Source organism: Aspergillus puulaauensis, chromosome 1 (genome assembly GCF_016861865.1).
Source record: "Aspergillus puulaauensis MK2 DNA, chromosome 1, nearly complete sequence".
Taxonomy (NCBI): domain Eukaryota; kingdom Fungi; phylum Ascomycota; class Eurotiomycetes; order Eurotiales; family Aspergillaceae; genus Aspergillus; species Aspergillus puulaauensis.
In genome coordinates this window covers 4,717,964-4,745,575 of record NC_054857.1, presented here as the reverse complement: position 1 = coordinate 4,745,575, position 27,612 = coordinate 4,717,964, and the positions used below count along the sequence as shown (strand labels likewise).

Here is a 27,612-nt window from a genome sequence, read left to right as displayed (position 1 = left end):
TTTGTATATAGGTTAATCGCCCGGGTATATCCAAAAGTTCGAATAGAAGTTACGTGTGCAATGTCTTTGAATAGGGAAAATGACTTCAATTCCAGCTAGCTAATACATTTACTTATGGTTTTTCTGGAATGAATTCTCACGGTGACTCTTTGCCACGTTTACAGTTCATCATGGTCAGTTTTCTCCTCTGCCTTGTCTTTGGTAACCACAATACCATCCGGGAGCTTGTTCTTAGGCCCTTCACCCATACGAATAGCATCAATCCATGCCTCTACCCGGTGTAGGCCATAGTCTGCACTCTCCGAGGGATCATAATGTCTCCACCAACCCCTTCGTGCGTTTACCGCAATAACCTCAACTGACTGCGCATCCTCGGATAGGCCAAGGCTAGTTTTGAGGGTCTTCGCCGCGGCATTTGACGCAGGGATATTATACGTGGGGATGGTGCGCTTATGCGCAACCTGTGCGAGAGTCTCAAGTGCCTCCTTGGCAGGACCAGCGGACTCTGCATCTGATTCAGCAGGCTCTGGAACTAGGACAAGAACGCAAGTGCCGGACTTGGGTGCGAGACAGGCGGTTTCCAGAGCCTCGGGGGTTTCAAAGGCAGGGATGGCGGGCGCTTGAGGGGGTGCCTGAACTGGGGTGGAGGGCTTGGACTCCGCAGCGGATTCTTCGGACTCAGATGATTCGCTCGGTTTCGCTTTCTTTTCAGACTCGCTGGATTTGGATGACTTGCTCTTCGCCTTTTCGGAAGCGGGTGCGGGATCAGGGTTGGGAGACGCTACTTGGCTAAGGAACTCGACCATCGGGCCCTTCTTGAGTTCGCCATTGTAGACTGTGTGCTCTTTCCCATCTCCTGGAAGTAAAACCAAGCTTGGGAATTCGGTGACGCCAAACTTCTCAACAGCAGCCGATTCCTTGCTGCGGATCTGCGCCACTTTAACGCTACCCAAAAAGTCGATCGCGAGGGCGCGGATCAAAGCGCTCGTTGTGCCCTTTTCAGTGAAGAGAAGAGCCTTCGGCGACGCTTCGTCCTGAGAGAGCCACTCATCAAGGTTCTTATCCGTGAGTCTCTTCACATTATTCGGGATTTTCTCTACTACCGCGTCGGCAATTCCTTTGGCGGTCCGAGGGCCTTGGTAATCCTCCACACTGGGTTTGCCGGGTTTCTTGGAAGGCGTCACGATCTTCAGTGTTGGGAAACCCTGTACGCCCATCTGCCCACAAAACGGTTTGTTCTCATCTTCATCGCAGTTGACGGCCGCAACCTTGGCCAGTCCGTCCAGGTTCTTCGCCGCTTTCTCGTAGGCAGGCTTCAAGCTCTGGCAGTGACCGCACCATGGAGCGTAGAACCTGCAAAAGTTTAGATCGTTTAGGAACCGCTTGTAAACACGCACGTAGGATTTGGGAGCTTACTCTACTATCTGGTATAGAGGTTAGCTCTGTTCTGAGGAATCAGGCTTCTGAAGGGGTAACACATACAGAGGAGTAGTTTGAGTTAGCAATCAGTTGTTTGTAACTTTTCTGATTGAGCTGCAAAACCGGAGATTTCTTAGTATAAAGCCCATCTGCATTGACTGGCAGAGCTGCCAAAAGCGATGCGGCGACGCAAAGCGCAGAGCTTAACTGCACCATGATGGAGTTAGTGTACAATCAGTTTCTGGGTAGCTGTATGGTCTGATGAAGAGATCAAAGATCATGCACGAAGCATATCAGCGAAGATAAGAGCTGTATTTAAGCTGTAGCTGGCAAGGTTGAAGAAGGTAAAAGCAAGGTGTCCTAAAGCTCTTGGCATGTGGCGCGCTCCACGGTGCTCAATTCCGCCCCCGCAGTCGATCACCATCGACTTCACAACATGGTGGGCATACCTATGAATCGCCCTTTTGCCGCTTGTCTTTTATGTTTACAGCTTTGGATGATTGTGAGCACCGAAATGCTAATGGTCTTGCTCTAGATATTATGAGATAATCTACGAATTGCACCATCCCTGCACTCGCAATGGCAGAAAGTTTCGACATGCCACAGACCTGGGATTCACAGTCCTTGGATCTACCCTTATTGCCACGCGAGCTCTTTTGGATGATCTTAGGCTCTCTCGGGGGAAGTGATATAGTTCGCTGTCGGCGCGTCTCTCGGTTGTGGAATGAAGCGTTTGGAAACCCAGCCAATCTGATACCGCTGTTAAAGAAGCTTTTCCCACTAGCGACAGAGGTCAGAGAGCTTTACGCCAAGCATGACTATGATCTCTTAGCAGAAACGAACGATAGCAACTATTGGCGCTCATTTTTCGACCGAATTGCCTCGAGGTATGAACACCTCGGCCGCGGAAAGCCCAAATCAATCCAAAGGCACAAGTTATGTGAAGAGTTCGGTGTTTCTGGTGAAAGAGAATGGTTTCAGGTGCAGCCATGGGATATTCACGCCAGTCACCTTATGCAGCGGGTGGATATACCCTTTTCGGAGTCCTTCTGGTCGTATGACGATGGGCTGTTGGTATATCCAAGTGCAGACCATACGTGTTTAGTTCTCATGGACCTTGACAGCGACAGGAAGTTTATGGTGCCGTTCATCATTACAGGCAAGGTAATCCGGAGAACTCGGCTCCAACGCCGGGTCCTCATTGTGGAATGGGCTGAGCCGAAAGCCTTCCATTGGCTGAACGACAGCGACGGTGTTCATCGTCACTTTGCTTCTTCATTCGACGTGGCCAAGACATCCAACAGCTGGAGCATAACCTTTCGCAATGAGTGGAAGATCATGTTTCTTGGCCATCCTCTCAGCGAAAGGGACCGCTTTTACTCAACTCATAGCCAAACCCATTATGCCATATATTTCTGGCAACCTAATCGCAGTCTATACACCGCAGATGAGGATGCTCCTATAGAATCTTTATCAATATGGGACATCTCTAAACCATCCACGTACAGACCCTCTTTGGACCCAACGGGGCGGCTATGGGGAGAAGCAGGAGATCTGGGCCCGCACATTGTCTCAAGGTTCGGCTTCCAAGAGCTAGGGTTTTACTCCGTCAGACAACGAGGCCTCCCAGGTATACAATGGCTAAACATCACCGAGGACAATCAAGCAATAGAGATATTTGAAAATCTATGCACAGGCCCCGTCGATCGATTTGTTGGGCCTGCTGAATGGACGTCACAAGTCCAGGTAACAAGCATCCCAGTCACTGGTCACGGCCCCTGCTGGAGACAAAACCTCGATCTTATACTGCCTCCTTACCGGGGAAATAGCAGTCTACAAGCGAATCCACTTAGTCTCGCGGTGTGTGATGAGCCATGGTATACCGTAATTTCGGAATCCGTGGACGAGAAAGCCCAAGTTGGCTACTGTCTTCATTTATCACAAGCAACATGGCCGTTTGACTTGAAACCTTCCTTGAGCATCAGAACCCCGTCATCCGCTATCACTTTGAAGAATGCCGATATCTTCGAGCTCACAGGCAAGGGGAGAATCTGTGGAACCGAACGGTACCTGCTTGGCGAGAACGGGAATCGTGAACTGGTTATTTACCGGTTCGACAGATAAATCCTACGTGTAGCTGAAAAGGTCGTCACCCTTTTGAAATACTAGTGGTGACATTGCGGATTATGTTCGCCTCAAACTCGTGGTTTCTGACCAATCAAGCCTAACACTGTGTTAATCGATATTTCGACTGGGTAAACAATTTTATCCAACACGCTTAAAGAAATCCGCGATCGCGCATATAACCTTGTTTCGGACGTTAAGCAGCCCCCGCTCGAGAAGGTCCGCATGTCGCAAACTTCTTTTGCCAGGCGGCGGAAATTTCGCGCGAGCCCGGACTAGGTGATAGCGTGGAAAGACTGAACGAGTCGGGTTACTTTCCTCCTGGATGTGGAGGCAAATCCTTATGAGGCTCGTGCTTGGGTTATGTTTGTGTTAGATCAAAGTCTAGATGTGTATGCCAGTGATGCGAAGAGCAAAACATGTGGAACAGCCTGCCGAAACGGAAAGGACAAAGTGTCAAGGAGCCATTATTAAATATTTCATAATAACATATAGATACTAAGTGAATTTTTTGTGTTATTTAAGTTCCACTGTTTCTCTTAGCTTAAGCCCAAATTCTCCCCCCAACGATGCACAAGCTTGCAAACAAGGGCCCATTACACCATAAAGCAAGGCGGAAATGATGTACTCCAACAAGATAGCGATCAGTGAAGGTGAAGCAAAAACGGCCCGTGGTCTAATAATCTGGTATACCATTCAGATCACTTGCCTTCCTCGAATTTGCATCTCACGCACTTCTTGATGCCACAACCCGGACACACGAGCATATATATCGGCCTCCAAATATTACATAACTCGCATTCTTCATGTCCGAGTTCCTTCTTCCAGTATCCAAGATGGCGGCAGTCTTGCTGGTCAAGGGAAATTTCCCGCTCCGCTGCGCCTGGGACAGTGACACGGAGAGACTCAAGCCATCCGCAGTAAGTTTCCAATACCATGCCCCTAAGTTCAGCCTGAAAGTCCTGCCTATTGTAAAGGCCATTCTTGTTGGCGAGTTTGGCAGTAAAGAATGGGACGAAAGGGGCTAAGTACGGATAAACGCTCTCAGCGTTGAACTCCGGGATATCAGATAAATGAACAAGAGATTCATCACTGATGGAAGAGTTTGAGGTCTCGTTGTCGCTGTTAGTGGGAAAATCATGGTAAGCTTCGCTCTCCAAATTGTCTGATTGGGATCGAGCTGCATCACTGAAGTCGTAGTAGATAGATTCGGTGCTCTCGTTGTGTGCGTTTAAGGTAGAATTTGCATCTTCATTGAATTGAGCCTCGCTGCTCACAGGGGACAAAGCACCGCTCGTCCATCCTGTAGGCAGTGACATGTGCTCTTTCAAGCTTCGTCGAAATTGTGCGATATCAGCAGGAGAGTTGTTATCGAAGGTGGTTTCAGCCGCGGCATCCTTTTCTTGGTCGATTTTGAGGCCGACGTAAGGGTCTGTCTCGGGGTTGGGAATGGTATCATCTGCAGTGGCCGCGAATTTCCCGGTCTCGGTATTATCTAGAATGGCTTCTGTGTTGGTAGTATTTATTTCGACAACCACTGGTTCCACTTTAGACTGATCATAAACATCAGCCTCCAAGTTGGCGTTGCCATGAGCATCAATATGCGGGTTTGGTTCCGCTCCAGAAGTAGTATTGTTACCATTCTCGATCTCGGTTCCATATTCGGGTCCAAGCCCAATTTCCACTTTGGCATATGCCGCAGAATCAACCTCAGCTTCATCCATAGAGTCATTCCCAGCGCCACTATCACCTTCAGCTTCCAACACATCATCACCATCATCATTTCCGTTGGGCTCTGCTCCACCCCACCAGACTGGTTCAGTGCCGTTGGATGTCTCATCATTGCGCTCTCCAGTATTAACCGATTCGGTACCCAAACTTTCTGCTGTTGGGTTGGCTGTAAACTTCTGACGGCTCTGACGGTCCTGGGCGTCCTTTAGTGCCTGTTCAGCAAAGAATTGAGCAGCCCGACGACCAGCCTCTTCCTGTCGGGTCTTTTCCCAGCGAGCCAGTTCTTCCTTTGACTGGGTCGATGAAGGGTTCATATGAACGCTTTGTTGGTAGCTGAACGCGTATCGACTCCTAAGGGTAGGGTTATAGCGGCGGTACATGTCCTTTGGTGTCCATCCTGTGTATTCAGGATCAGCGAATAGAAGCTCCTCCTCGCTGGGATATCTGGTTCTTCGGCCAAATTCTTTGTCGTGTTCACGACGGGAGGTTGGATCGCGGAGGATGTCGACTGCTTCGCTAATCTGTTTGTGGTTTTTAACGCGTTATTCCTTGCCTGTCCACGAATTCAATTGAACAGGATAGGAGGGGTCTCTCAATTTTTACCTGCTGGAACTTGATAGCATCCCCTCCTGCTTTGTCAGGATGAAACTTCAGAGCGAGTCCTCTGTAGGCACTGTTGATGTCCTTGAGTGACGCATTTGGTGGGATCTCCAATATCTCGTAACAATTTATCATCGGGCGTCTGGAAGAATCGGCCATTGCTGTATGGACTTATGTTCTTTGGATGTCTGTTGTGAGGTTTGTTGTGAGAGGTAGTTGAACCAGCAGAGGGTGAACTTTGAGGTTTTGCGTATTAGCGCAGAGGTATGAGTGACGGGAAACTTGGAAGAAAGGGAAGGAAGGGTGTGATGAAAAGGAAAAGGTAAACAGTGGCTTTAGGGGGGGAAATCCTGATGCCGAGAAAAGAGGTGAATGAAAAGCACTCAACTCTCTAGTTGTTGAGTGCTTCACACTAAGTTTGCTACGTGAGTGAAGATGCAGCAATACAAACGGCACAAAATCCCTAGCATATAAAAAGGTCAATGCTGAAGAGAATGACTTTAAAAGACGCAGTTCACCGCTATTCATGGAGACAAGGACAGAAGAGGACATGGTACAAACGAAATGTATAGAGATAGATTTTACAGGTTGGCGAGAATCTAGGTACGTATGAGTTAGTCTACATATGGTGACTCCCTCCCAAAAGACATCGTAACAGCGTCTATTCAGCGCTGGCGGCGGCACCGGTAATAATTTCAACCAGTTCACCGGTAATGGCGGCTTGACGCTGTCGGTTGTACAGAATCTGGAACCTGCAAAGAAGTTAGAATATGTTTAATATGCTAAAATGATTCGCTGGTACTCACCTGTCGATCATCTCACCAGCGTTCTTGGACGCGTTCTCCATGGCGTTACGGCGGGCCTGTTGTTGAATTAGCGTGGTTCAAGTCTTGACGCTATTAAATAAGGAATGAAACTCACCGAGATCTCACAGGCGTGGCCTTCAGCCATAGCCCAGAACAAGTTGTTCGCGAGAGCGTACTCGCGGAGGTTGGAGAGGGTTTCCTCGTCAGCCTCATAAGCAGAGAAGTTGGCTGAAAAAAAATCAGTATTGATTGGCTTTCTGAAATGGAAGCAAACAACTAACGGGACTGGGTGATGGCCTCCTCAGAGTAGGCCTCGACGGTCTCAGGCTCGTAACTCTGCGCGTTGACGAACTTGTTGTAGATGATTCTAACGCTGGCATAGTCGGTGGGCAGCAAAGCGATCTGGTCCGCAACAGCCTGGGCATCGGCGAAGGTGGGGATGTCCTTGCAGACGTTGGCGAAGCTGAGGACAATGGAGCCGGGGTTGGTACGAGACAGCTGAGCCTTGGCCTTCTCACCGAGGATGACAAGGTCGGAGTTGGGGAATTCCTGGAGGGCGCGGCGAGTGGCCTTGCTGAGACCGGAGTGGATACCACCGCAAAGACCCTTGTCGGAGCTGGCGACGACGAGCAGGGTCTTCTTATCCTCGAGGGCCTTGGTCTCAGCTTGCTCGAAAAGGGTGTTAGAGGTCTGCCCGTAGGAACGGGATTCGTCCATGGCCTTCTGAGCGCGGGTGAGACGGGTAGAGGCAATGACCTTCATCGTGTTGGTGATCTTCTTGATGTTCTTGATGGACTTCAGACGGCCTTCGATTTCACGGAGGGTCGCGAAGTTGGCGGCGTTGGGGGGCGCAGTGCTTCAACAAAGTCAGTAGCCATCACCAAACCTCCCATGTATCCAATTCAAGTTCCTTCTTGTTGTTTCGAAGGAGGACGTCGTTGATGCAGTGGGTGGGCTGGAAACCGGAAGAGGACTTACCGGGTAACCGCAACAGCACCAGCCCTCACGGCCGGACGAACAGCACGGGTAAGCATAGTGAAATCAGACCGTACAACGTATAGAAGGTTGTCACCGGTGATAGAGATGAGGAGACGGCGCGAAGGGGATCACCACGGGGTTCAATCGCCGGCGGAAGTGGTCAACAGTGGATGATGGGAAGTGGACGAATTCAACTCCTGTTTCTGTTCTTCCGACACCCGGAAGACTAGTCCCAAGCGGGAAGCTGCTACGGGCGAGCGAAAACACCAACAGCGCATTCACGTGACTTAGACCCGAATTCCGAGTCGGTTGGAGGCATGCTCACCACCTGAATAATCAGGCAAACATTGTCCGCTGCAACAAGAGTGGCTGAACCGGTCCGGAGAAACATAACTAGTGGACGTGAAGCCCGGATCGCCTCAGGCCCCAACACAAGAAGCCTCGCCTTCCATTCCTTTCCTTTCCTCCTCTTCTCTCCTCGGCCTCACTTTGTGTCTCGTGCGGACTCACACTCTGTGTACCTCCTATTCCCGCACACCCAATGCCTCTACCCTAACACCCCTCACTTATTCACACCCAGCTGTCTTACTTCTCTCTTCCCTCTCTCTTTTTATTGGTCAGATCATCATTGACTTCATTCTCCGTCAAGCGCCAGTTCGGCTCTACAAGCTTGGCAGGTCAATCCCGACTCTTTACCTCCCTGCGCACCGAGCCTGTCTTTTCTATAAACTCACCCCTCGACGCAATCAAATCCCTCGAGTTCTCGCAAACATGAGTTCCTCAGAAGACGATACCCCACTCGTCAAGATGAACGGTAGATCCTCTGGTAAGTCGCGGGTTGCTCTCGTCATCGTAGACGCGCAATTTTTGTCCCATCCTTCCGCTCTCTGAAAATCTACCCCATTCTATGGCCTACTACAAGTCATATTCTGACCGTTGTCTCATGCGTCATTAGGTGGTCAATCGAACGTCAAAACGAACGGCGCAAAGGAAACCAACGGCCATGTTGACCCTGGAGTCTCCGTTCGATTTGGACCAGTGCAGCCAGACGGGGACGCTGATATGAAGGACACTGATGGCGTCGCTAGTGCGAGCAAAAGGAAAGCGCGGACTAGCGTTGGTCAAGCAAAATCATATGCGGAGCCGGAAAGTAGTGAGGAGGACGAGCCTCTGGTACGCCCACCCGCGCCCCCAGCTTCTACGGCACTACTGCCGTTGCTTTTTGTTTCAACGGCTGACTATCCGACAGAGCAAGCGTCGTCGCACTTCAGTGAAGCACGAAGATCCAGAGACAGATGAAGATGTCCCTCTCGCACTCAACGGAAAGAAACTTCCGAAGGCTTCTGAGACCGCCATCGGTGACGAATCCGACTCAGACGTCCCAATCGAAAGGAAGTTGGCTGCCGAAAAGAAGAAGATTCAGGTTAAAGGAGAAAAGGAAGAAGCACCAAACCGAAAGACAACCAAGCCTGCCACTACCACCAAGAAACAGACAAACGGGGTCAAGAAGGAGCCCGCCTCGACCAAACAAACCCTGAAGCAGGTGAAGGCAGAACCGAAATCAGGAAAATCCACCCCAGCTAAGAAGAATGGGAAGGCTACTCCGGTAAAGAAGGAGGAAAGCGAAGAAGCCGAGGAGGAAGAAGAAGAATACAAGTGGTGGGAAGACCCGACCAAAGGTGATGGAACAATCAAGTGGAGGACTCTCGAGCACAATGGTGTCGTTTTTCCTCCACCGTACGAGCCACTTCCTAAGAGCGTCAAGATGAAATACAATGGTGTCCCCGTTGACCTTCACCCCGATGCGGAAGAAGTTGCGGGCTTCTTCGGCGGTATGCTAAACTCGACTCAACATGTGGAAAACCCTACATTCCAAAAGAACTTCTTCACCGATTTCAAGGCCATTTTGAAGAAAACCGGCGGAGCAAAAGATCAAAAAGGCAACAAGATCGACATCAAGGAATTTTCGAAATGCGATTTCCAGCCGATCTTTCAGTATTATGATACGCAACGCCAAGAGAAAAAGGCTCTACCACCCGCTGAGAAGAAGCGTCTTAAGGCTGAAAGGGATGAACAGGAGGCTCCATATATGTTCTGCATGTGGGATGGTCGCAAACAGAAAGTCGGCAATTTCCGAGTCGAACCGCCTTCGCTTTTCCGTGGTCGTGGTGAGCACCCAAAGACGGGTCATGTCAAATCACGAGTTCAGCCAGAGCAGATCACCGTAAACATCGGTAAGGAGGCTCGGGTTCCTCCCCCTCCCGAAGGTCATAAGTGGAAGGAAGTGAAGCATGACCAAGAAGGCACGTGGCTCGCTATGTGGCAGGAAAACATCAATGGCAACTACAAGTATGTCATGCTTGCCGCTAATTCCGACGTCAAGGGCCAGAGTGATTACAAGAAGTTCGAAAAGGCCCGTGAACTTAAGAAACACATTGCCCGGATCCGCAAGGACTACCAGAAGAACTTGAAGAATGAGTTGATGGTGGAGCGACAGAAGGCTACAGCTGTCTATCTCATTGACCAGTTTGCTCTTCGTGCGGGTAACGAGAAAGGTGAAGACGAGGCTGAAACTGTGGGCTGCTGTTCTCTGAAATACGAGAATGTCACACTCAAACCTCCGAACAAAGTGGTCTTCGATTTCCTGGGTAAGGACAGTATCCGGTTCTATGACGAGGTAGAAGTCGATACGCAAGTCTTCAAAAACCTGAAAATTTTCAAGAAGGCACCCAAGAAGGATGGTGATGAGATCTTTGATCGCTTAACTGTAAGTCGTGCGCCCGAAGAGGTCGACATTGCAAAAACGGCTAACCGTCATAGACATCCGCACTGAACAAACATCTTTCTCAATACATGCAAGGCCTAACTGCGAAAGTGTTCCGTACCTACAATGCATCTCACACGATGGCAGAACTGCTCAAAGACATGCACGCTACTGGTACCAATGCAGAAAAGGTCAAGGCGTACAATGATGCAAATCGGAAAGTTGCTATCTTGTGTAATCACAAGCGAACAGTTGCAGCATCTCATGCTAATCAAATGGAGAAGATGAGCGAGCGGGTAAGCCCAGTGGTTTGGACTTGGGAATTTAAATACAGAAATGGCTAATCAATCACCCATGTACAGATCAAGGGCCAACGGTATCAGATGTGGCGTCTCAAGCAGATGATGCTTGATTTGGAACCATCCTTAAAGAAGAAGAAGGGTGCCGCATTTTTCGAGTTGGATGAAGACATCGATAAGGAGTGGATCAAAGAGCACCAAGCTTTCTTGGTCGAAGAGCAGCGCCAGAAAATCAAGAAGAAATTCGAGAAGGATAACGAAAAACTTGCTGCGGAAGGAGAGAAAGAGATGAAGGCGAGCGAACTCGAAAGCCGATTGGAGGTCGCCAAGGACTTGGAAAAGAAGTACAACAAAGAGAACAAATCTGGCAAGGTGGAGGCTGAAGGACGGGGCCCAACCGTCGAGAAAATGGAGACTGCCATCACCAAAATCCAAAACCGTGTCGAAAACATGGAGCTCCAAGCTCAAGATAAGGAAGACAACAAGGAGGTGGCACTGGGCACTTCGAAAATAGTGAGTTTCCCACACATCCTTTCGTCTCGTCGTGGAAAATCTCTAACTATCAGCAGAACTACATCGACCCTCGGCTCACGGTCGTTTTCAGCAAGAAATTCAACGTCCCAATGGAGAAATTCTTCTCGAAGTCTCTGCGAGAAAAATTCGAGTGGGCCATCAAGTCCGTCGATGAGAACTGGGAGTTCTAAACTGAACTGCATTTGGATCTTCTGGTTATTAATTTTGCTTTTATCGCGACTACGGCTATCCACCTTTACGGCCGATTGCAAAACCCCCATGCATTTTCGAGCATTTTCTTCACATGTGCTTCAGTTCTTCTGTGTACGCCATACACGTTTCTTCTCTCCCGCCGCTCCTCAACAACTCTTGGCCGGGGGGATTATTTCACAAAGATTGGCATCACTTCTGGTTTTTTTAAACCCATGGAGTAGTATGAAAATCACAGGACTACAGACTAAACTTATACTATACACTACACAAACACGCATTTTGCCTTAGCTAGCTTTATAATTAGAGAGGCTGACTGACATCTAATCAAATCCAGCGCCACTTACAAGTTGCAACAAACACTTAATCCATAGAAACGATCTGGTAATTCAGATCATGTCTACCTTTGACCCAAAGTCTTTGTCAATAAGGCCCTGATTCCAAATATATTGACCCCATGCTAGGGCTATCAATTACTACCAGCAACAAAGTGCAACTCAAACAAATGACATGGACGAGTCCCATTAGGATTAAAGTACATCCGTGAATAGTAATATAATGAGAGGTCTGTAAAAATGAAATAGAAGAGTCGTTCATCCAGGAAATGCAATCCGTTCAACATAGACCAAACTCTAGCTATGCGCGATCGCCATACATCAAAGCCAGGATGAAACGCTAACAGAGAAGTAGATCATCTGGACATAGAAAAAAAGGCTTCAAGAGATAGCAGGTAGAATCAAAGGAGAAAGGGAAAGAAAATAAGAGACGGTAATGGAACAGACCAGTGTTCCGGCTGAGAAAAGGTTCAGGACGGCAAAAAGAAAGGAATATTATAAATTACAGGGTGGTGAGTTGCGTGATTTGGCCGTTCAAGAAACGAGGAAGATGGCCGAGAAAATGCGGTCTATATGTAGGTGCTTTTGATCAAGAGGATCCGTGGGTCGAGTTTGTGATGTAGATTCCGTAGTCATACGCGGTGAATACCACGGTTTTCGTTATCGGGGTCATTACCGGTGTCCATCGTTCTCTGCGCTCTCTAATGTTCGACAGTTTGACAAGGTGAAAGAAATAGTTGGCGTAACGGAAGCCGTCTATGGCCACCAGCCCATTCGCTTGTAGCTCTCAACCATGTCTCGAATACAGTCAGGGCCGAAGTTCTTGGTCGGTTTCCAGCCAGTGGTCGTTTCGAATAAAGTGCCATCAATGGACATATCCTGGTCCCGAAGAACGTCCTTCTCGATGAATGGACTAATAGGGCCCGGGCGCTGAATGCCCTTTTCTTCGACCAAGTCAGACCAGCCTTGCAAAGCCACTTCGTTCATGTCGTCAACCACGTCGTCCATGTTCAACTTGGCAAACTGCGACGCCAGAGAGCCCAAGAATGAGCATTTCAGCCCAAAAACCTCTGTGAGGGCATCGGCCACTTGGCCCTGGGTTGTATTGTTGTGATCGACAACATTGTACATAATCGGAACGGATCCATCAGAAGGAGCATTGTATCTCCATTCGGCGGCCCTCCACAGAGCACTGGCGGCGTCTTTGACGTAAAGGGTATTGGTCTTCAAATCCTTGGAATAGAGAAATTCAAGATCTCTCTCCATATCCAAGTATACTCTTGCGAGGCAGATTCCCATGGCGAAGTGCCCAGATTCGTATTCACCGAATACGTTTGGCAGTCGCAGCACAATGTAATTGAGGTTTGGGATCTTCATTAGCTCCTCGTTCGCCTTCAGCTTCCACTTAGCTAGGTTGTGCCATGCTTGGAGCTTATCGTCTTCTTTTCGCGGGGTGGATCCAGACTTGTAGACGTGGGCAGTAGAACATTCAACGAAGGCGCGAATTCCCCGACGAGAAACCTCACGAGCCAAAGCTATACTCAGATTGTAGCTCCGGGCTTGATAGACGTCGTCGGGTTGAGAATATCTCGTTTCGCCGCCACAGTTGATCACATAGTCAAATTGTTCGCCATTAGCGCGGTCAAAAATGCGCGGCAGGTGCTCTAAGTGAGATGGAAATTAGCCAACGACCCTGAGCTTCAGCCAATACAAAGGCAAACGAGCAAGAACACTCACGTTCTCGTGTAGCATCAGCCTGCACGAATTTGTCTTTGGAGCAGGCTTCTTCGAACTCCGGAGCTAGCCAAGCTAGCTGTGGAAGGACCTTATCAATAAGTCGCACCTCCGAAGCGAGGTTATTTTCATGGATATAAAGGGCCAGGTGGCGACCGATAAATCCTGATATAATGACGTTCAAGGTTAGTCAAATCGTCCGATTGCTCCAGATTTGAGCAGCGTGTGGTAGTGCACATACCCAAACCTCCGATAATCAGGACGGATGGCTTCTTGTCGGCCATGGTGAGTGAGGGGTGATAAGGTGTATCGATCCCAAAACTGTCTACTTTTTGTCGGATTTTATGGAGTAATGTACAAGTTGCACCCCAGAGCAGACCGTAGCGCTGCACACCCAGATATAACCAGAAGAATGCGGGGGGGGGTGAGGGAAGAGATGTCAGTCTGTGGCGGTTCTTCGGGAGAGCCGCGGAGTCGACAATATGGTGGACCAGCACAACTCTAGGATACGGATATCGAGTCTCGGCGGCGGTATGTTGTGAAGAGAGCGTGTAAGAGACTGGACACCCTTTGGAGAGACGTTTACTTGAAAATCGAGGATGAAGAAAGCAAGAAAGGGAGAGGATGGAGAAAGAAACAAGGACAAGAGATTCGAGGGAGAGGAGAAGGTTTGGGGGTAACCCGTTTGGGGCGGACGACGATTCAGAGTCAAGAGTAATAATCAGACAGAAACCCCGGGCGTTCGGATGAAACTCAATCAACTCAGCCTACTTCGTCTTGAGAACCTGCGCCGGGAACACTCAACGCAGGGTGGATTCTTTAATATTATTACCCATGTCAGTGTCCATCTAGTTAGTCTACTACGCTCTCCAGTCCTGCCTCTTTGGTGGCCTGCCGATCCCCGTCGTCTTGCTAACTATGACCACACCGCGGGCCCTCATGGACTGCTTCGCTGTCATAGCTTTGCCTCCATATTATGCATTGTTCAATAATGTGGACGAGTGACTGAATGTCAGTGCCGCTCATCGATCCGGCCAAAGCTTGCGCGACAATCGCTGGGGACGCAGGCAGAAAAAGCAACTTCACTCCAATACGGGGATGACGCCCCTCCAAGCCATCGCCGAACGAACGCCGTTAGCGCTGATCTAGAAATTTCGGCGGCATCGTGGGTTCTGGTCATGAGGACAGGTCAGACTGTCGTTCCCCTGCCAAGCGGCGCGTTGTGGGACGTCTGCACCAACGCTCCACCCTAGGAAATTTGACTTGGAGCATCTTAAACTGCTCAGAATCCGCTGGTGGAAAGGATACGAGAAACATGAGGTGATTTTGGATAATTCCGCTGTCAAGGGCGGCAGCGTGCCGGTCGCATCCTTCAGTATATCCCAAACAATATACAATTTCCAAGGGAACGTATCTGGGAAACGGAGTATCTATCTGAGGCGACGCCAGGCAGACTACGGAACTCGAACTCCACACAAGACATGGGTATGCGCATATTGGAGGAGAACATGATCCATGCGTTGAGTGGGCGCAGTGACCAGTCATCACTGACCATTGTGCAATGGTGCGCAGCTTTGACTTTGCGCCTAAATGTGATACTTCGACGAACTGTTTCTGCCACACGACCAGTGCAACAATGGAGAATAGTGTCGTTGCCGCGCCGGAGATCTTCTCCCTCTTGCCCTACCTCTCACATTCCCCCCCGTCTTGTCAAAGGCTATTCGATGCTCTTCGTTGAGCTAAATGGCGGAACAAACGCAAGGTATTCTATCAATAGAAAGACGCAGGGCCCAGGTGGATAAATGCAAGACAGCAGAGTGAAACAGACAGGCAAACCAACGCACATCAACAATCGACATGGGGAGTCGATCATGGGTCAATGACTCAATAAAATCGAAATTTGCGATTGCTACGTAGCCTCCCCAAAACGCCCAAGTTCCCTGCAGGGATGACGAAGTCCGGGGAGACAATCACAATAAGACGTGCAGACGGTGTCCGCTGTACGGTTTACTTACAAAAAGTTCTGTGCATGCCTTGCTTCCAAAACCAAACACCAGTCAACCGGGCGGCGAGTAAGATGGATTATCCATCGTCAGCTTGGACACCTTTGCAAGCACTCCCAACAGACTCCCAAATTAATTCCCCTTAACCCTGCGTCGACGCAGGATTTTCCGCTTGATCATCGACAGGGAATAAACCAGGATCTGCGGCTCAGTGGGGATTTTTAATTTCAAGCCACTGCTACAGTCGCAGGTCCCAATGCAACCCGAGAGCAAAAAAATCCGAGCGTTCCATAGCTCAGACAAATCCTTGTGATGGTTTCCAAATACAATGCTCCATCTCTACTTCGGGCTGTGCGCAAGGTGGAATTGCAAAGGCATTTGATGCTGCAACCAACTGCCGAACAAGATCTGTTGACGTCAGTGTTCCAGTAAATTTCGGTCCGCATTTGAGCTTCGCGTGCGTTGTTCCATGGTTCGTGCGAGCCTCATGATTCATGAACTACCATTGGTAATTTGGGGTAGACACTGTAAACTTTAGCTGCGGATTATTCTTCCTTGATCACTAACTTGTACTAGGTCGTAACGGTACAGCCGTAGAGAGATAACGACAGAAGAACCCAAAGAAGAAGGATCATCATAAGTTTTATTCTATACGGAAGTCGGACTTGAAATGAAAGCTTAATTATTCACGAAATATCCGTAACTCCATAATATCATCGCAAGATCCTCCTCATCAATAAAACGTCTCAGCAAGGTCCAACCCGTCCTAGAGCTCAAGGTGAATAACAACACCAACTTTAAAAAGATCAAAAGCTCCAAGGCCAAATTCTTTAGCTACCCAGGCCTTCTGGATAAACTGAATCACGATTCCCCAATCATTATCATTTCCCCAGCGTACTAAAACCTCTTCTTCTGACCACATAAACTTGACAGACGCCATGGCGATGACGCCCTGCGCCGCGGAGACATAGTCAGCTTGGTGAGCCCTAGCACCACCTTCAACTTCCATCTGGGCATCGGGCGTCCACCACTGTTTTTCGAGCCCGAGTTCACGGCCCATGTCTAAGAGGAAGGTAGACGCGGACTTGAAGCTCTGGAACTTGACCCAGGCTGGAGCAGCGTGTACCTGGTTCTGATCTGTGGATACCAGGAAGAACGTATCGCGAAGGTATTTTGAATAAAGTGACTTTGCGACACTCTCATCTACAAGGTTAAGAGTTGACATTTTCGAATTTGCAGGAAGAGTATTGGTAGCCGCTGTGGGGACGGAGTCAAGAGAGGTCAGAGAGCTTGTGTCGTTTGGGGGAGTGATACGAACGTCGGGCCGGGTTGCGATGCCTCTCCTGAGCCGACGGGAGCCAGAGGATCGCGGTGCCTCATCTTCTGTGTCCTCTTCATCTTTTCCTTCTTCTTCTTCTTCTTCTTTGCGCTGTTGCTGGGACGGGACGCGGAACCGGAAATTTAGCTGTGATTCTCTGGTGATCTCTGGCGCAGGTGTACGTGAGAAACGAAGGGTTGCCGAGGACGCAGGTTCTTCCACCTGAGTGTCTTTTAAAATACTGTCGGCTTTCTTCTCGAGGAGGATGACGAGGGTTTTCTTGATACTGGAGCGTGCGGTCAGCATAATTCGGCCAACACGCAAGTAAGCCAGGACAAGGAAGAATGAAGAAGCAAGACTCACTCGTTTATATCCGCGGGATAGCGAACTTCGTCCCCTCGAGCAACGGAATCAGACATTATGTACTTGCTACGGTTCTGGACACTCCAGTACTCCGCCCCGTAGATGTCCAAAAACCGATCAATGCAGAATTCTCTAGCAGACGCGGATCCTCGAATCTCTTTCCAGGTGTGGGAGAGCTCGACGTGCTGCCTCAGGTTTCTGATAAATTTGTTATGGTGTTCGAACTTCAGGTCTAGAATGTTCGTGAAGTCCCGGTCTCTCTTACACATGGCCAGCTCTTCACTGTTTATAGCTGGGACCCTCTTGGGGGCTGGAATTCCAAAATTGTTCATTCTAGCCATGGTGATGAAAGGGGACGTGTCAAGAAAACTTCATTGGATAGGCGGAGGTTTGTCAGGAAAGGTAAACAAGGAATCAGAGAGGTGGAAGAAAACAAAGGAGTGAAGCGCGACAAATGTCGCCAGTCTGAGGGGTTGAGCACATTACCAAGGGTGAAGAGAGAGCAAATCTGAGAAATCAATTGGCCTCTCTCACTTCTTTTTTAAATGCCGGGGATCTTTATGTTTCACTTCCTCTGCCTCAAATGGGATTTCATGTCTGTTTTTATTAAAAGGATTTCTTCACTGTCATATGGTAAAGTCGGTGAGAAATCCTCCAGGAGTTTTTGATGTTTAATCCTCCTTAGATATCAAGCTCTCCAGTACGGCCGTAACATTATTTAATAGAAAAGACAAAAGTTGCAGCTGCTGTGGTTGAGAGATTAAGACCAAGAAGGTAGTTAACTGTCTGTAACACCACACTCAAGGGGGAAAGGTCGGTTGTGAGATTCAATATCTCAAGAGGACCATGTCATTGAATCATGATAATCATTATGCTGAATGGAAGTAATATTAGGATACATACGCTGATCGTCGATGCCTAGAACAGAATCACTCAATTCAAAAATCTCCCTTCTCCTCCTCCTCCTCCTATTGGTGATCCCAAAGCAACGCTGAGCAAGGTTCACTCCGCTCCAAGTTGCTTCAAAGAGTTCCGTAGCTCTTTGATTGCTGTGTTGACATCGTCAAAGGTGAGCGCGGATACAGCCCACCGTGCATGTTTTTGAGCTAGGGAAATTGCTTGTTCGTCTAGGCCATGCGAAGGCGCCTGGCTATATGTTGCAGGCGCAGCCACGGGCGGAGTTGCAACAGGAGGTTGGTATGGCACTCCACGACCCGGTCCGGAAGGTGGCACAGGATGCGACGGACCACCAGCGCTAGGAACATTATAAAAGGAGTCTACATTGTGCGGAGCAGGAGCAGGGGCCGGGTTCGTAGGAGGCATTGTAGACGGTGGAGGGAATGATTGGAACTCATTGGACGGTTTCGGCTGATGGTGCGCTCCAATATTTGTCGGCGTATCAGGAAGTTTAGGGGACGTTTCTGAAGCGAAGGTGTTCGGCGCTGATGGGAGATTGAGTGGCGAGTCATCGTCCGGCCCTACATCCATGGTTCGACCGGGTGTCAATGCAGGGCCTTCAGGAGCGGATGGCAAATCGGAAAACGTTGTTGGTGGTTGTGGCAGGGTAAGTGGTGAATTTGAAGATTGCGCGGGTTGAGCTTCGTCAGGAACGTCTTCAACCCTTGGTTGCATGGGTATTTGCGACGACGGGGCGGCGGCATCGAGATCGGCTGGTTCGCCCTGAGATAAATCTCCTGCTGGTTCTAGTTCCTCCTCCTCGATCTTCGGGTTCGACGCGTTGGGGTCCTCTCCCGCCTTAATCGCCTTCACAATCCTCACGGCATGGTACTTCGCAAATTTCACCTTCGCGGCAGCTTCAGCCTCAAGGGGGTTCCAGACCTGGCATAATTCGAGGAATGTCGCGGCTGCCTGAAAGGTATCTGCTGTTTGTCTGTTGCAAGATTAGTCCTCGGTTCAAGTTTATCAGGCAGTGTCGCACGAACTTGGTCACTTTATCGGCCCGCATGGCGGCCTCTGCGCGCCCAAAAACCTCAAGTCCAAACTCCTCCACGTAGGCGCTAGCCGCCATTGAATCCGAAATCGCATCATTATCACGGTTCTGGTTCTGGAACTTCAAAGCAACAAACTTGTCAGCACCTTGCCCAGCAGCCACTAAGGTTAACCCGTATTCGCGGTCTTGACGTACTTGCTCCAGTTTCTCCATCAGGTCCGTTGTGTACAGCTTCACTTCGTCATCAGAGGTATGCAGACCTCTCTCGATAATCTGATTCACGATGTAAAAGTTACCTGTCGCAAAATAAACACAATCTTGTCAGCCAGGGTTCTTCCGCGGAACGGTTGCGGCGTCAACTCACACCAGTAGGCAATGATGGGCTTTGCTTTTTCGAGCTGCGCTGCTCGCACGGCAAATCGCCCAACATCCACAGACTTCAGTGCTGCGGGTATATTGCTGGCCATGTTTTCGGTTGTGGCTAGAAATTCGGGGCAGAGGAGGTGCAATTGATGAGAGAGAGAACGCAAGGTGACTGGAGGTGGGGATGACGTTGGGAGGTCGGTCACTCAGACTGCGGGAGCTCCCTAGAGGCTAATTTGCGGCTCCCCGCACTAGCCTCGTGTACTGTTTGTTCTACAACACACTTGGCTGCAGATCCGGTGTGACTGACATATATTCGGATCTCGATACTACTTAAGCTCATACGGCCTTATTAGAGATTGATTTAATTAGCAGCTAGATGGTTACTCAGTATTAGCTTCAATTGGTAATTATGCCACTACAGCAAGCTTATAGGCTATACTACATCCAGCAAATGACAATGTGGGCAACTTCTGCCCACGACGGGTTCAATTATTCATACACGCTCAAAGACCAACAATCATGCATCTTCAACTATCCATTCTCCGAGTTCTACCCTCTCCTCCCCCAGCGCTTCCACCTCAAAGTGGTCTTCCACCTGGCCCCCGGGTCCCCCGATTCTCTCAAGGACAATCCACACCCCGCCTCTCTCCTCTAAACCAGGCTGTAGATCAAAGTCCTCCACGCGTACTCCGGCTATAGAGTCGCTATGGTCTCCATCCTCTGATGTGGCGAGGATCTCCTTGTACGGGCCCTGGCCAAGCTCAACGGTCATCAGCACGGGCGATGGGCCAACAGCTCGGTTCCCAATTGTGGACTGCCTGCTCCTCGCAATCAGTTTGATGCGAGTCAGCCGAGGAGTTTGCAAGGGCACGAGCATTCTGTCCTGGCCCGGTAGGAGAATTCCGATGTCAGACAACACCGCCCGGCGCCCAGCAGCTTCCGGAGGAAGTTGTCTCACTTCGCATGGTATGTTCGTCGAAACCCAAACTGTGAAGGGTCCAAGTTGGTCGGGAGCAAAAGTAGATGCGACAATTGTATACTTTCCAGGGTCCAGGCCCTTCTTTTCAGCTAGCGAGCCGCCGCGGCGATAATCACCACTATCTGCAACGATATCGCGACTTCGAACTCGAGCTATGCGTTTTCCGTCTGACCAAAACAACTTAACGTGGGTAGCATGCTCTGGGTCTGATGGCTCCAGCACGATTGATACATCCGTAGGATCTATGAGCTCTATGTTAAACTGCGGGTTCAGGGAATATCGTGCCGACTCTGCATTTCCTCCAGCTGTAGACGGTGTCCAGGAGCTTTGAATTTTGGTCACACACATGTATTTGTTGGGCGCGTGTGATATTTGCACAGGTGACTTGGAGAATGCAGAAAGTGTAAAGTTTTGGCTTATGGGAGGCAATGACTCTTCGGATACAACAGCGGTATAGGTTGTTCCCGGAGGAATATCCAGTCTCATGAGAGTGTTCGGCGAGTCGACGTATGGGCCTCGATGAAGCGCGCCATCACTGAGTGATACTCTTTTGCCTCCTTTAAATGCATATATGCTTATGAATCCGAATGGGTCTTCGTCGTCCTCATCTGAGGCATGCGATTCAATCGTTCTGAAATGTCTCCCTAGGAGTAACCAGACAGTACCACCACGCTCAGTAGAAACAGCAAATTGTGGGTTCTTGACAAAACACCCGGCCATTCCCTTGCCGCTCGATAAATCCCATGTAAAGTGGATATCCTCCTGGTACGCAAACAGCTCTGGGTTCCAGTTCAAATATAAGTTCTCGAAGTTTTGGAGAACTTTTTCACAATCCATCCAAAACGAGCCAGGGGAGAGAGAAGCTAAGTTATTAGCTGGCTCAGGTTCCGCGAAGAGTGCTGGATATACAGTGTCAGCCCCAGCCCAAGGGTTCTTGACAAGTATTTGGCGGCGCCCTTTAGATTCCTTCATATCCAGTATAGCATAATCGTGCTCACTGACAAGGCCCAGCTCTTTCTGCTCCCTCTCTGTGAGCTTCCCAGTTCCGATCGTCAACAGGACATCCCCTTTGTGAAACGATTTGAAAAGGCTGGACCAAATCTGGTCGGCAGTCACTTCATCGTTGTGGAGGAAGACTTGCTCGGGAATCCAGCCCGTCAGCACCCAGAGGTCTGTCCCAGAATTACTTCCAGGAAAATCATAACCTCCACGGAGTTTCAAGTATGCCTTTTCGACTAAAGCAGGCCATAGAAAGTTACCGTGATTCCGATCTATCACGTACAGAGAGCGTGAGGTTTTCGACGAAGGTAAACGGTCATCGATAATCACCTTGCGAAAACACCCGTTGAAGTAGAAGCGGAATATATACTTGCCGGAGGGCGAAAGAAAACGCTTCGTTGGATTGTATATGCAGGGATATACGACGGGAAGCAGGTCCTATGTTCCATCAGCCATCCGCATTCGTTATAGGTGAAGAGGCAGACTTACCTCATCAAGGCCGCGTTCCGACCTCGACGTGGTCGCACAGAGACTAGCCACTACAGAGCAATCTGTCAAGAGGTCCTGCACTAGGTCTGTCTTGCCAGTAACAAACATCACTGGAGCAAGCTGCGTTTCCTCGGCATCTACTTGCTCCGAGAGCAACTCAAGCGGCCGTTTCCAACCAGCGAATATGTCTCTCTGTAAATAAGACAAATGAAGTTCAGGTTTATCGCTAGCACATAGTTAGAATGTGCATGTCTAGGGGGCGCCCAAGTCCAGAGTTACTAGCAGACAAAGGGATATTGAACCTACGTAAATAACCCATCTCCATCAGCACCCATCTCAAATTCCTCGGGGCTCGGTTCTACCTTCCACGGAGGGAATATGAAGCCATTCAACTTTGCGCCCTCTAAGAGGATGATTTCCTCGCGAGTTGTGAGATTCCGCGTCGAGAAAGGAGTACGAGCCACAGAGCGTTTATCCCGAAATCGAGCGGCGGATCGCCAGTCTTCAGCCTCTTTGATCTTCTCTGCACGTGTAAGCCATTCCTTGCATTTTGCATCCAACAAATTCCTATCTTTGGGAGCTGTTGTCAAGGTCAAAGCCTTCATGTAGTGTTCCGCGGCATCTATAGCAGCCTCCAGAGCCTGAGGCTGAGACGATGCGTCGGAGACATCCTGTTCAGCTTTCTAGCTACGAGTCAGTAGTCGACCGTCAAAGCAGACCATATCTGGATAAATACCAGTGCTCGGGTAACCAAGGATTGCTGCGTTGCTGCATTAGGCCTGGACATCCTGGCCCCAAAGAGGAATGGTCGATTGGTAGCCCAGGTAAACAACCAGGGTCTTCAGCAGAGCCCACACTCCTCAACAGCAACCATCCAGACCGTTCTGCGCCTATCAGAATATCGGACACGCAATAATCTGGCCGAATCCTGCTATGGACTTTCCGGAAGCCTCCGCTGATCACCCCTGCCTCACATCCGAGGTCTGGATGAGGTCAAACACGACCGTTTCCCCAGATCCACACGAGGGAAGGCGTCGAATCAACAATATTCCGAGGATAATGCACGGAATAACGAAGGAATGGAGTCAGCAACTTCAATAAGCCACGGAACGAATGCCATTCACCATAGCCGCTTTGGCGAGTAGTGAGCGCTGGTGTTGCTCGGCGGGGGAGGGCGGGCGGACGGGAAGCAGAGGATCCAGCAAGCCGACGGCGATAAGCTGCTGGTCCCAAAAAATCGCCCAACTCTGAGCAGCACGTCTGGACCTCGGTTCGTTTCGTCATGCGCGCGCCGAGGTGAATCTCCTCCTACCGATTTTCTTTCCACCGGCCCTTGTCTCCTTCTCGAGTCTCGATTGTCTTCGGCCTTCTTCTCTCGGTCTTTACTCCTCTCCGTTCTCTCGAGTGGTGTCCTCCCTTCAGACTGCGTGTTCTCGGAATTAGTTGCTCCTCATTACCTAGGTAGCCATTCCTCCGTCATCGGCCCTACCCAGACCACCGGCAAAACAGATTCTCGCAACATCTGGCTTGTTTGTCTTCCACTTCATCAACACTTAGAAGAAACCTAGCTAATTACTGCCGGTATCAGAGGAGCCTTTTCTGGGAAAATGGCTGGTCAGTCGAAGCCCACGCTCTCTCCGTGGGGCAGCGCCGTTGCGGGTGCGACTGGTGCGGTTCTTGCGAATGCTATGGTCTACCCTCTTGATCTGTATGCCGCCAATTTCTGTCTAGGACCTTCAGGGGCCCCATATACTAACTACGGTGGTCAATTTTCAGTGTCAAGACGAAATTACAAGTTCAAATCAAGAACGCGGACGAGCTAGAAAAGCCGGATTCGACAGACGATGTGCACTACAAATCAACCTGGGATGCGATCACAAAAATCATGGACAAGGAGGGGGTAGAAGGCTTATACTCGGGCATGGCTGGATCACTTATCGGCGTCGCTTCTACAAACTTTGCCTATTTCTACTGGTACAGCGTTGTGAGAACGCTCTACATGTCATCGAAGAGCGTACCCAAGCCCCCGGGAACGGCTATCGAACTCAGTCTTGGTGCAGTGGCTGGTGCCGTTGCCCAAATATTTACGATTCCCGTTGCTGTTATCACCACGCGGCAGCAAACGCAACCGAAAAATGATAAGAAGGGTTTGATTGAAACTGGTAAGGAGGTGGTTGACAGCGAGGATGGTTGGTCCGGTCTATGGAGAGGCCTCAAGGCGAGTTTGATCCTCGTCGTGAACCCCGCCATCACGTACGGTGCCTATCAACGCCTCAAGGACGTCATTTTTCCCGGGAAAATCAACCTTAAACCGTGGGAAGCGTTCCGTAAGTAGCATGAGACTAACTGTGGATTAACCTGAAATACTAACGCTGATTATAGTTCTCGGTGCTCTGTCCAAGGCCATGGCCACAATCGCAACTCAGCCACTTATCGTTGCCAAGGTTGGCCTTCAATCGCGCCCGCCTCCAGCTCGCAAGGGGAAGCCCTTCAAGACATTCAGTGAAGTCATGCGGTTCATAATCCAGAATGAGGGACCCCTATCACTGTTTAAGGGCATTGGACCCCAAATCCTCAAAGGACTTTTGGTCCAGGGTCTCCTGATGATGACCAAGGAGAGGTATGTCGTTATCCCGTACCATTTGCTATTTCATGTGCTGACTATTCTAGGATGGAACTCATCTTCATCGTCTTTTTCGCATACCTCAAGGGCCTCAAAGACAAGAAGCTCCGCAAGGTCGTGGATACAGCGGCATCCAAGGCGCAAGCCAGCCGTCCAGCCACTTTGAAATAGACGTATCCTCCGGCTCGTTTCATTCTTTTTTTTTTCTATATATTTTCTATCTTTAAACGGCGCATGGGTGTAGATCCGTTTGATTTTGACTTATAAACCGAGGATACGGGTCTCCACGTACATCTTGTATATTTATCGTGATGTAGAGAAAACTTTTGTTCCTTTAATGCGGTATTAGTGGCTCTACAAACTATCCGTAGCGAAAAGCCCCGTAAAAAAAGACCTTTGATATTAATGACGAAGGCGTTGTCGCAGATGTTTCACCACTGCGGAGCTACCCAAGCCTCCTGTTGCCGAAAGGTATATTTTGACCGCCTCCCCGCTCCCAAACAACGGCATAGCTCCCTTCGGACCTTGGAACGTATTTGGCTTTACTTTACCCCTATAACGCCTCTTCCTCGTGGCACTTCCGAGATTCCCCATCAAACGTACACGCCCTATCACTCACCCAGTGTGAGGGCATGAGCCGCTATGCGATGGCCGCCATGGTCTTCTAAACCACAAGTCCCCGCAGACACCAATGACGAACAACAATACTCACTGCTCCCATTCGCATCTACAAACCGCAGCAACGAAAAGTCAAACTCAACACTTGACTGGTCTGCATTCACAGAGCCGCGAACTCTCATCCCAACATTAGTTCTCACCTCCGCGATTTTGGGCGCGGCGCGCTTCCACCGTTCCTACCTCCGCCGGTTCCCCGATGCGCCGAGCATCCCCACGTCGTATTTCCGCAACAGAAGCATCTTTGGCAAAGTGACGAGCGTTGGCGATGGGGATAATTTCAGGTTGTTTCATACGCCCGGCGGGAGGCTTGCCGGTTGGGGATGGCTGCCCTGGAAGACGGTGCCAAAGGAGAAGAAGGAGTTGAGGGATAATACTGTGCGTATTCTACGTTACTGCGAAGTACTCGCAACTTGCATAAAGGGATAATTTACTCGTGTTGCTTGGGCGTTGTGCGAGACTGTTCATTTGCCTGACTTGGATTGCTGACGCGATGGCTATAACCATAGGTTCATATCCGCCTAGCAGGTGTCGATGCCCCTGAACGCGCGCATTTCGGCCGCGCCGAACAGCCCTATGCCCGGGAAGCACACGAATGGCTGACGTCGTATTTAATCAACCGCCGCGTGCGCGTGTATTTGCATCGCCCAGACCAGTACCAGCGGGCTGTAGCGTCGGTGTATGTGCGACGGGTCTTTGACTTCCCGATTCCATTTCGCCGTCGAGATGTGTCATATGAGATGCTCAGACGGGGGCTGGGAACTGTGTACGAAGCTAAGTTCGGTGCTGAATTTGGTGGCGATGCTACGGAGAGCAAATATAGGAGCGCCGAATGGTGGGCGAAGCTGAAAGGGAATGGAATGTGGAAGGGGTTCCGCCGCAATAAAGAGTTCGAAAGCCCGAGAGAGTATAAGACCCGGGTTGGGTCAGAGGAGCAACCGAATGACAAGAATGGGAAGAAGTAGAGGTGTTAAATATACCGCCCCTGTATTTGTCTTGCATATTTGCTTTCACCTCTTTGTTTACTTGGTTGACCATGATACATGTGTGGCTATGTAGCTATGCTCTGGTATATTTTTGTGATGCGAAGATATAGGCTATGTGAATGAAATAATGACATGGAAAAGATATGTCGTAAAGTTGGGTATCAATTCCCAGTCAATTGTAGTATATATGCCCCTAAAATAGGGACTGATGGCCCTGGCGGCAGGTGAATGGCACAATATATCGTAAAAATACAAAAAACGCATCCGTGGTATAATCCAGGCCACGAGAAATCTAACAAAATTTCCGCTCAAACTCCGCAAGAAGCTTCGGTGTAATCTCGTCACTTGAGTTGCCTTCAACACGCCATAAACAGCCCTTACGGTGATAGTGTTGAAGTAGTGCTTTACTCGTTTCTTCGAATTTGTGAAGTCGTTGTTTCCATGTATCAATTGAATCGTCTTCTCTTTGCGTCAAAGGTTCCCCTGTAACATCATCCTTCCCCGGGACTTTCGGAGCGTTGAAATCTGTATTGTATACCCTCCCAGAAGGCTCGTGTACCCAGCGTGACCCTATGCGAGAGAGGATTATTGAGGGTGGCGTGACTAAGTGGACGACAAAATTGATGGGGACGAGGGAATCTAGGCTTGTGGCCTGAGAAGCGGTGCGAGGGAAACCGTCCAAAATAAAGGACGCCGAGTGCGAAATCGATGGGGGCCTTGATGGGTTCGATGGCTGTGAGAGCCAGCCTCTGGTGTTGAATTCGGAGGAGATAAGGTTGAGGATCATGGAGTCAGGAACAAGGTTCCCTGCTTGGATTGTCGCTTCTGCTTCCAAACCTATTAAGCAGCGTTAGTGGTGGTAACAGCAGAGGTACCGAAGGCCACCATACCCAGCGGGGTCTTGTTTCGGACATTTTCGCGCAGCAAATCGCCTGAGCTGATTGAAGCAAGCTCAGGGAATTTGGAGAGCAATCTTTCGGTCTGGGTTCCCTTCCCCACCCCCGGAGCGCCGACGAGGATGATCCGCGCAGCCTTTTTGAGCTGCCGAGCTGTGAGGGTCATCGCACCCGCAGCCGTACCGTTGTCTTATATTGAATCGTGGTTATTGAGATACGAGGATTTGGCAGCGTTGATCGAGCTCGAATGCGAAAGCGAAGGGGCATGGACGACGGTTTCGAGGAACAACTTGATCCTATGAAAGACCCATTGTTTGTGAAATTTCGAGGGTGTGCACTGGAATTATTGGATTGGTAGTAGTAAATAAAGGTTGAAAGCCAACTGTTTACCCTGGCCGGATATCGCAACGGTCAATATCGAAATGAAAGTTCTGTCGAATACCGAGATGAT

The 27,612-nt window shown here is 49.7% G+C and overlaps 12 protein-coding genes across 12 annotated transcripts; 4 read left to right on the top strand and 8 right to left on the bottom strand.

Moving 5' to 3' along the window:
* Positions 1–158: 158 nt before the first annotated feature.
* Positions 159–1,635, bottom strand: APUU_11879S (putative disulfide isomerase; the record flags this gene model as incomplete). Its single annotated transcript, XM_041698017.1, has 3 exons — positions 159–1,353; positions 1,417–1,424; positions 1,483–1,635. 3 exons carry the CDS (start codon positions 1,633–1,635, stop codon positions 159–161), a joined length of 1,356 nt encoding a protein of 451 aa, XP_041551245.1.
* A 363-nt stretch (positions 1,636–1,998) lies between these two features.
* On the top strand, positions 1,999–3,543 carry APUU_11878A (F-box protein; the record flags this gene model as incomplete). The annotated part of the gene is made up of 1 exon (XM_041698016.1): positions 1,999–3,543. One exon carries the CDS (start codon positions 1,999–2,001, stop codon positions 3,541–3,543), a length of 1,545 nt encoding a protein of 514 aa, XP_041551244.1.
* A 701-nt stretch (positions 3,544–4,244) lies between these two features.
* APUU_11877S (DnaJ domain protein) lies at positions 4,245–6,033 on the bottom strand (the record flags this gene model as incomplete). Its single annotated transcript, XM_041698015.1, has 2 exons — positions 4,245–5,795; positions 5,878–6,033. 2 exons carry the CDS (start codon positions 6,031–6,033, stop codon positions 4,245–4,247), a joined length of 1,707 nt encoding a protein of 568 aa, XP_041551243.1.
* A 502-nt stretch (positions 6,034–6,535) lies between these two features.
* Positions 6,536–7,714, bottom strand: ATP3 (F1F0 ATP synthase subunit gamma; the record flags this gene model as incomplete). Its single annotated transcript, XM_041698014.1, has 5 exons — positions 6,536–6,626; positions 6,681–6,736; positions 6,796–6,908; positions 6,962–7,536; positions 7,659–7,714. 5 exons carry the CDS (start codon positions 7,712–7,714, stop codon positions 6,536–6,538), a joined length of 891 nt encoding a protein of 296 aa, XP_041551242.1.
* Positions 7,715–8,429: 715 nt separating this feature from the next.
* Positions 8,430–11,425, top strand: TOP1 (DNA topoisomerase 1; the record flags this gene model as incomplete). Its single annotated transcript, XM_041698013.1, has 6 exons — positions 8,430–8,484; positions 8,614–8,831; positions 8,908–10,425; positions 10,479–10,718; positions 10,785–11,234; positions 11,291–11,425. 6 exons carry the CDS (start codon positions 8,430–8,432, stop codon positions 11,423–11,425), a joined length of 2,616 nt encoding a protein of 871 aa, XP_041551241.1.
* A 1,110-nt stretch (positions 11,426–12,535) lies between these two features.
* On the bottom strand, positions 12,536–13,797 carry APUU_11874S (NAD-dependent epimerase/dehydratase family protein; the record flags this gene model as incomplete). The annotated part of the gene is made up of 3 exons (XM_041698012.1): positions 12,536–13,443; positions 13,517–13,678; positions 13,755–13,797. 3 exons carry the CDS (start codon positions 13,795–13,797, stop codon positions 12,536–12,538), a joined length of 1,113 nt encoding a protein of 370 aa, XP_041551240.1.
* Positions 13,798–16,282: 2,485 nt separating this feature from the next.
* APUU_11873S (uncharacterized protein) lies at positions 16,283–17,538 on the bottom strand (the record flags this gene model as incomplete). The annotated part of the gene is made up of 2 exons (XM_041698011.1): positions 16,283–17,120; positions 17,198–17,538. 2 exons carry the CDS (start codon positions 17,536–17,538, stop codon positions 16,283–16,285), a joined length of 1,179 nt encoding a protein of 392 aa, XP_041551239.1.
* Positions 17,539–18,199: 661 nt separating this feature from the next.
* Positions 18,200–19,615, bottom strand: APUU_11872S (uncharacterized protein; the record flags this gene model as incomplete). The annotated part of the gene is made up of 4 exons (XM_041698010.1): positions 18,200–19,088; positions 19,141–19,268; positions 19,344–19,444; positions 19,513–19,615. The coding sequence occupies 4 exons, from the start codon at positions 19,613–19,615 to the stop codon at positions 18,200–18,202; spliced, it is 1,221 nt and encodes a 406-aa protein (XP_041551238.1).
* A 416-nt stretch (positions 19,616–20,031) lies between these two features.
* Positions 20,032–22,768, bottom strand: RIM13 (calpain-like protease PalBory; the record flags this gene model as incomplete). Its single annotated transcript, XM_041698009.1, has 5 exons — positions 20,032–21,930; positions 21,982–22,207; positions 22,261–22,283; positions 22,344–22,664; positions 22,718–22,768. The coding sequence occupies 5 exons, from the start codon at positions 22,766–22,768 to the stop codon at positions 20,032–20,034; spliced, it is 2,520 nt and encodes an 839-aa protein (XP_041551237.1).
* Positions 22,769–23,588: 820 nt separating this feature from the next.
* ANT1 (putative peroxisomal carrier protein) lies at positions 23,589–24,775 on the top strand (the record flags this gene model as incomplete). The annotated part of the gene is made up of 4 exons (XM_041698008.1): positions 23,589–23,689; positions 23,758–24,308; positions 24,364–24,601; positions 24,652–24,775. 4 exons carry the CDS (start codon positions 23,589–23,591, stop codon positions 24,773–24,775), a joined length of 1,014 nt encoding a protein of 337 aa, XP_041551236.1.
* A 471-nt stretch (positions 24,776–25,246) lies between these two features.
* Positions 25,247–26,244, top strand: LCL3 (thermonuclease family protein; the record flags this gene model as incomplete). The annotated part of the gene is made up of 2 exons (XM_041698006.1): positions 25,247–25,657; positions 25,789–26,244. 2 exons carry the CDS (start codon positions 25,247–25,249, stop codon positions 26,242–26,244), a joined length of 867 nt encoding a protein of 288 aa, XP_041551235.1.
* A 313-nt stretch (positions 26,245–26,557) lies between these two features.
* On the bottom strand, positions 26,558–27,327 carry APUU_11868S (adenylate kinase ADK2; the record flags this gene model as incomplete). The annotated part of the gene is made up of 2 exons (XM_041698005.1): positions 26,558–27,102; positions 27,156–27,327. The coding sequence occupies 2 exons, from the start codon at positions 27,325–27,327 to the stop codon at positions 26,558–26,560; spliced, it is 717 nt and encodes a 238-aa protein (XP_041551234.1).
* Between the last annotated feature and the right edge of the window lie 285 nt (positions 27,328–27,612).